This window comes from Bactrocera neohumeralis, chromosome 4 (genome assembly GCF_024586455.1).
Source record: "Bactrocera neohumeralis isolate Rockhampton chromosome 4, APGP_CSIRO_Bneo_wtdbg2-racon-allhic-juicebox.fasta_v2, whole genome shotgun sequence".
Classification (NCBI taxonomy): domain Eukaryota; kingdom Metazoa; phylum Arthropoda; class Insecta; order Diptera; family Tephritidae; genus Bactrocera; species Bactrocera neohumeralis.
Window position 1 is genome coordinate 64,556,917 of NC_065921.1, and position 7,846 is coordinate 64,564,762.

A 7,846-nucleotide genomic window follows, 5' to 3' on the forward strand; every position below is an offset into this window, starting at 1 on the left:
ACTCGGCTATAATCGCGTAAGCGGTGTCTACGCCAATTAAGAAGAAGAAGAAGAAGAACTTTATAGGGAAAAGTGATATTTGTCAATAGTCAAAGGCGATATCTTTAAAGTATACAAGGTGTTTAAAGATACACAAAACCAGAAATTACTAAGTCTGAAGTGACCTGGAGTTGGAATACCGTATCAAAAATCGGAGGACCTTTCCAAAAATTCTGAAATCTCATCTACCTCTGGGTATTGATGGAAAATAACGGTATTAGTAGTAATATATTTGAAGTCTACAGACATTTTCTCTTTTACATCATTTATACTAATCTTTCTCCTAAGTCAAGCGAGGACGAAGTCAGGCAGATAGTGAAGAAATGAGAATTCATTCTTGAGTTTCTTACCCTAATCACTTGCTTACGTTCAGCATAGAAGTACTCATTTCGAACAAATATTTCCAGATCATATTAGTCACCATTATTAGGAGAAATACGTATTGAAGAATCACCAGAAAAAAAGGGCGATAAAAAATTATGCACTAATTAGCACAATTAATTTACAAGACTCTGAACAAATGATTGTTGTACTACAACAAACACATTATTTATGTCGAACATTAGGTGACAACATCATTAGCAAATTATCGGCGATGATAAGATATTGGCGTAACAACTTTTCAATAGCGTTCGTGAAAGCATAAAAGCGTGTGCCGCAATCGCGAAGAAAATCTTAGAAGTTGTAGCTATGTTATACAAAACAACTTTCGCAGTTACTCTACTTGTTGTCTTGAGTGCAGTGCTGGTGCAATGCGAAGAGGACGTCACCGGCAATTTTCTGCCGCTTAAGAAAGCCGGTCATTGCAATATCGAGAAGTGTCAGCTGCCGAATTGTCGTTGTTCGGGCCTACGCTTACCCAGCGCCGACTTCAAAGGACACGTAAAGGAAATACCACAGGTGGGTGCTGGAGAAAACACGCAAAATTTTCAGTAATATCTAGATTTGTTTTTTAATTTGCACAATAAACCATTCAGCTTATCACAGTGACCTTCGATGATGCCGTGAATGTCATTAACTACGAACAGTATCAGCAGATCTTCGACGGACTCGTGAATCCGGATAACTGCAGTGTGCGCGGCACCTTTTTCGTCTCACATGAGTACACCGATTATACACTGGTGAATGCGCTCTACCAGCAAGGTCATGAGATAGCGTTGCATTCGGTTACGCACGGCTCCGGCACGGACTACTGGCGTGAGGCGGATGTGGAACGTCTGATGGCTGAATTCGGTCAACAAATTGATATGTTGGTGGAATTCGCCAAAGTGAATCGCAAACATATACGCGGTGTGCGTTTACCGTTCCTACAGATCTCTGGAAATAATACATATGAGGCTGCTAAGCGTTTAGGGCTGCTATACGATAGCTCGTGGCCATCACAACGTAACCCTCCCATGTGGCCCTATACGCTAGACTATCGTTCGACGCAAGATTGCCAGATTGGTCCATGTCCCAATGCTGCGATTCCAGGATTTTGGGTTAGTCCAATGGTCACTTGGCTTGACACTGTCGGCTACAATTGTGCCATGATTGATGGCTGCATATTTCCGCCGAAGGATGAAGTAGACACTTTGTTCGAATGGATGGTGGACAACTTCAAAAGACATTATGATGGTAATCGTGCGCCATTCGGCATGTATCTGCATGCGGCTTGGTTCCAGCGTGGACGGCATTATTTTGAGGCTTTCAGAAAGTGAGTAGCAATTTCGGGATATTGCAGTGATTTTGCGTTGACATCGCAGCCTTAAGGGTTTTATACGGGTTTCCTTCAGTTCTCTCTTTCACAAGGATTCAGCTATATAAGTAATTTTTGGGTTCTATTCTATCTTAATGTAGTAGGGACTCTGGTAATTAAGAAACTACTTTTAATGATGTTTTCCTGATTTTTAAAAATATAGGTCAAGATTGAATAGCTTAGCCCATAATCACCTTCTCCACCGCTTACATTCGCATGCAAATGTGAACCTCCGATGCATTGGAATGGGACCGACTTGAATCTTCATTGGCATGTTGCGTTCAAGCACTAGACCAATGGATCTCTTATGCGCTTAGTAGGCGCTCGTCGCGAACCCCGTTCTCTGCAACTGCAATATCCTGACGTAGAGTAGAATACAGAAGATCTTCTAAACTACTTGGCCTTAGCAAAACTTATATTCCGCATTCGTAGGGGTTACTACTACACATTATCCAATATTCATGGAGCTAGGCTAAAAATCTTGACGGTCGCAAGTTGCCAAAGTTGTATGGAGAAGGGTAAGGTGGAAACATCTTGACAATTTCCTCTCCATTGTCCAGTCTTTGCAAGACCGCGGTTTAAACATATTGCCTGTCGTACCTTCGAGAAATCAGGAGACATAGCCGAAACCGACGTTAGCCATATCAATAATTTTGTGATGGAATCAAAGGGCTTTGTCGATTTTTAAGTGTCTTGAAATTAATTAAATAAAAGTTCTGGTTGACACAATTGACCGGAGTTCTAAGCTGTTCAAGTGAGATCTATGTTAAGATCAATCTCATAACCTAACCTAACCAAATGACAGTGTTAGATTCCTCAGGTTTCCGATATTAATAGACTTGTGTGGTAATCAGAAAGAATTTAGTGAGTGATCCAGTAACTTATCTTGGAAGTACCTGATAGAATAGGAATTTGCTCAAGATAACATATTCAATTGGTTGATTTGGAAAACTGTGTTAGATCTAGGAACCCTATTTCTTGGATTCTTCGATATTATTCATACATATATCTAAAAGAAAAACCTGAAAAATGTATTATCAATGAAGAAGCTCAAAATGAGAGCGCTTAGTATTTTTCAGGAGCCCAGAATTACTAAAAACACAACAGGAATATTATTTTTTATAACTTTTGCCTAACCAATGTCTTCTAACAGATTCCTTCTATATGTGAACACGCTACCCGATGTCTACCTAACCACCGCTTCAGGCGTTATACACTACATGAAACATCCCACCCTGGGTAAACCCTTCCCAGGTTGTCCGAAAAAACCGAATACCACATGCATAAAACGCAACTGTGGACTCCGGAAGATGGAGTCGGGTGAGACGCGTTATATGAATGTGTGCGATACATGTCCCTCCGTCTATCCTTGGTTGGGCAATGCGCTAGGACAGACCGAAAACTACTAGAACACGAGTTGGATGGAGGAAAATATGTGCAGTGAGTAGCCAGTTACCACAGGTAAAATGTACGGCTGAAGCGGTTCTTGAAAGTATTTGAAGGCGCCGAAGTTTGTTGCTCAATAAAACTGATTTAAAACGCACTTGAAATAAATTAAAATACATAAGATGGACATAACGAAATAAGGTAAGGGGATAAAGGTGCAGGGAATCCTGTAAGTTATGGCAACAGACTAGTTTGATTGAAGAGCGCTCACGTGTGTTTGTGGAAGGGGTTTGCAAGTGAGCGGTCAAGCATGCCATTTATAACCAAGTTGGATGCTTCAAACGCCTGGCCAGACACTTCAGATAACTTTTTCAATATACTTGCAAAATCGAATGGGAAATAACTTTGATTTCTTGTTAAGGGAAATATTAAAAAAAAAAAGCTGTGACAAAGTTCATAGTTTGTCACGTAATGCAACAACGCAAGGGTCAAAGGTCATTGCTTTACTTGAGACAAAAAAAACTTTTTACACTTTACCACATAGTAAGTGGCATAAAAAATTTGTGAAAAGGCACTTGAAAGCCGACGAGTGGAGAATGAGTGATTAAATGAGTGAGTAGGTGAGTTGTGTGAGGGAGTAGCTGAAGAGTGAGCAGGTGAACATTGAACAGTGAACAGATGATGAAAGAGCAGTTAATATGTGAGTGAGCTCAATTCACTAACTCGCTAAATATTGTCTATTTTGGTATTTAATTTCATGTTATTGAAATAAAAACAAGAAAAAACGTTAACTTCGGCTGCACCGAAACTAATATACACTTCACAGGTGCAATTCTTTTAGTATACATATGTGTTCAGTTTGTATGGAAGCTATATGCTGTAGTAATCCGATCTGAACAATTTTTTCGGAGATTATATTATTACCTTAGGCAGTAATCCGTGTCAAATTTCGTGAAGATACCACGTCAAACGTGAAAATTTTCCATACAAGAACTTGATTCCGGTCGTTCAGTTTGTATGGCAGCTATATGTTATAGTGGTCCGATATCGGCAGTTCAGACAAATGTGCAACTTTTTGAATAGAAAATGACGTTTGCAAAATTTCAAAACGATATCTTAAAAATTGAGGGACTAGTTCATATATATACAGATGGACTCTGTTATACCAAACTTACAACTCTCCTTTAATTACCTGAAATGCCGACCGCGGCAAGCGCTAAAACCGCCATAACTCATATTGAGGCGCTTTAGATTTTGTTGTAATTACATTACGAATTCCTAGCGGGCCAGCACGAACAACCCTTGCAAAATATTGTAGGCGAAGCCCGAGCCGAGTGACGCCAACACACAGCTATGCTCCCTACTGCCCGGCCGCCACCAGCGCCTGCAATTATAGTTAAATTATATATTTCGTAATAAGTACATATACACCCACATACATATATACATACAAAAGCAGAGGCTTGTGTGTGCGCCAATCGGGTGCCGCCCGCTAGTGCCGATAGTCACGTATAGGGGCGTTACCTAACCTCGTTTATGCAATACGCTGTTCGTCATTCGTATGCCGATTCGTGCGCAGCTGGCGGTGGCAACAAAAACAAAAACGAAAATTTCTCCTACACCAACAACATATTTCGGCTACAACAAAAATACAAAGACTGTTCCCTACAACAATAAATACATATACTGCTACAACAATAACACCAGCAACAACTTCATAGTTTATCTCCGAAACTACCACTACCCTATGTGCTATGAGCGATTCCTTGCTGGTTGTGTGCTCGGTGTGTTGTTGCTGGCAGCTGTGGGTGCTACGTGTGGTATGAGCAACTTAACCCTCAACACTCCGTGCAGTTGGAAGGAAAACTATAGAAGGTAGCAATAAGCCGTTACGAAATATCGAGGAACTAAAATGCTTGTTGTTTTTGTACAAATTATATACCATTTTGTTGTTGTTGGTACCAAGAAAATATTAACAAAATTATAAGTATGTATTTACGCATTGCCGTTGGACTTCGTAAGGCGCACAAACACATATTCACTAGTGTATGGTATACATATACATACGGTATATATATACATGTATGCTTATTATACATATTACTTATTGTTTTTGACCTCCTTTTTTTATTTACTTACTTCTACAACAGCAACAAAATTTTCACAATATACATACATACATACATACATAAGCACACATGTATGACAATGTGTATATATTATATGTATATATATTTACACTGATTTATATGCATACATATACTATATATGTATATATACGACATTAGTTGCAACAAGCAACTCAGCAACTCGCTTTCTCTCTTTCGCTTGCTTTTTCTCTGCATTCCCCGCTCCTTGCTCCACAAATCACAACGTTGTTTTCTTATCGTTCTTATTGTTGTTGGTTTTGTGCCATTCGTATGCATTTTATTTGCGCTTGTCGGCTCTCTTTTAACGATAATGACGTTACGTTGTCCATCTTTTCGTATGCGAAGGCACGTGCTCGTCTTTTAGTTCTTGCAATTTAAGTAGTGCCAGAAAAAGAAGACGAAGAGTTGACAGCATTCGACAGGAGCGCTTCGTGCAGAAAAGAGGAAACTACGCTGCCTATAATTCCTCAAATTGAATGTAGAATTTAAGAAACCTATTATTAAAGAGCTGGCAAAATTCTGAGCCCATGGGTTTGGTTGAGGGGATTTCGCAGATTTTAGTTGAGTAAAGACGTATTTAAATAAGAAAAATCGTCAACTTCGGTTGAAGTGAACGAGCATACCCTTCACAAATGCATTTTTTATATCTTGAAAGGGTATAAAATATTATTTTCTTGTTTTTAATCGTTTAATTTATATAGCAGCTATCAGCTAGTGTGGTCGGTATTTGACCTTGGCGATCAATTCGTTCAAACCTTTCATGCAACTGGTTGGCATCTTTCTATACGAACTGCATAATACTGAATTACATCCCGGGAACATGGAGACAAGTCAGAGTTATGTTCATTCAGAAGACTGGTAGGGGCTGCCACGTTAAGGCTAATGACTTTAAACCCATCAACCTCTCCTTCTTCTTACTAAAAACTCTGGAGAGGGTTAAAGAATTCGCTATTATTTGGAATACTGAGGACGTCCTACCGGAAGCAGTCGTAATAGCTCTGGACGGTCTTGGATATGAATCAAACCTCAAACACCTCATTTTCTGTCTTCTGTGCGACAAACTGATTGAAACGGAATGGGGCAACAAATCTTGCTCGACGAAATGTAAGTAGAGGAACCATCCAAGGTGGAGTTCTCTCTCCTCTCCTATGGAACCTGGCGGCACCGCTGCCGCAAATGTGAGATATCCGTCTGCAACCGACGGATACAGTGAAATATCTAGGTCTCAGCCTGAATAGGAAGCTTTCATGGAAGCTGAATATCGAAGAGGGAACAAAAAAGACATCGATTACCTTATATTGCTGTAAAGGAGCCATTGGCAAAAGGTGGGATCTCTCCCAGCAAACTCTACGACTCTAGACTAAACTAAGGCTATACGACACCCTAGTCAGGCCCTTTATATTCTATGGAGTCTTTATGTAATGGAGGACAACATATGCAAAGAATCTCGAGAGCATTCAACAAGCGGCGCTCATCATCAGGTGCCTACGATCCACTCCAACCATGGCACTTACCGCATTTGCACATAGTTCCCATATCGCAGCGAAAGTTGCTATCAGACTCAGAGAATCTGGATTTCTAAAAGAACACGTGTTTGGAGTTGCGGTGGAAAGAAGCCGTTAGAGGAGTGGGGCAGTGAGCTTCTTTAGGGATGGGTCAAAGCTTGGGGGAAGGTTGGAGGGCGCGTTAACTAGCATGAGCTCTCCATCAACTCCAGTTTCAGATTTCCTGACTATTGCAGTATTTTCCAAGCCGGGGTTGCAGCCATTAAAGCAGCAGTACATTTATTGCTCCGGAGTTCTGCCACCTTCAGAGAAGTAACCATCCACTCATACGTCATCTGCATGTATGAAACAAGATGAGGTGCTAAAAACTCTGCGCTTCCTTTCTTTGGACTTTGGACCGCATACCTTCAGATATACCACCGAATTAGTAGGAATGTAAATTAAATGCCTGTGCAAATTTATATTGGCTACTAAGCCTTTTGCTAATTTATAAGTTCGAATACAGAAATTCCTTTTTTCTATGTCTTTACAAAGGACTACAAAGGAGTCCATATGCGATCTCTCTAAACGCGCCATCTAACCTAACCGATACATAAGGTAATAATGTGTACTAAATTTTGTAAAGATACCTTGCCAAATAAAAAAAAAATTCTTATAAGGACTTGAGTTGGATCGGTTAGTTTATATAGCAATAGCGAACATTACTAAATCGACTCAACTAGTCACGTTCATCATTTACATTTATACTTCAGAGGGTCTCCAAAGTTTGCTTTTGGGGGTTACAAACGTCGTGACAAACTTAATATAACCTGTCTGGGTTGTAAAACATACATGGATTTATAGGTAGACTCGCATAGGTTATAAGAAACTTCACACGGGTAATAAAAATAAACGAAAGATATACATTTTACTAAAGAAGTTATCAAAATCTCTCCATGTGAGTTGGTTTCATTAGCCATGCAAAGAGGTGATTAGTATCACGAGGGGACTCTTCTCATGTAGAACATTCGTTTCATATGTAAAGGTCT

The 7,846-nt window shown here is 39.9% G+C and overlaps 1 protein-coding gene across 1 annotated transcript; it reads left to right on the forward strand.

The window, feature by feature from the left end:
* The first annotated feature begins 701 nt into the window (after window positions 1-701).
* Window positions 702-3,320, forward strand: LOC126756249 (chitin deacetylase 7). The gene is made up of 3 exons (XM_050469189.1): window positions 702-939; window positions 1,017-1,735; window positions 2,931-3,320. Exons 1-3 carry the CDS (start codon window positions 730-732, stop codon window positions 3,184-3,186), a joined length of 1,185 nt encoding a protein of 394 aa, XP_050325146.1. The 5' UTR covers window positions 702-729; the 3' UTR covers window positions 3,187-3,320.
* Window positions 3,321-7,846: the final 4,526 nt, after the last annotated feature.

Coding starts and splice junctions, on each gene's coding strand:
- LOC126756249 (XM_050469189.1), top strand. CDS start 730: ATGTTATACAAAACAACTTTCGCAGTTACTCTACTTGTTGTCTTGAGT. Junction 940..1,016: donor ACGTAAAGGAAATACCACAG/GTGGGTGCTGGA, acceptor TAAACCATTCAG/CTTATCACAGTGACCTTCGA. Junction 1,736..2,930: donor TATTTTGAGGCTTTCAGAAA/GTGAGTAGCAAT, acceptor GTCTTCTAACAG/ATTCCTTCTATATGTGAACA.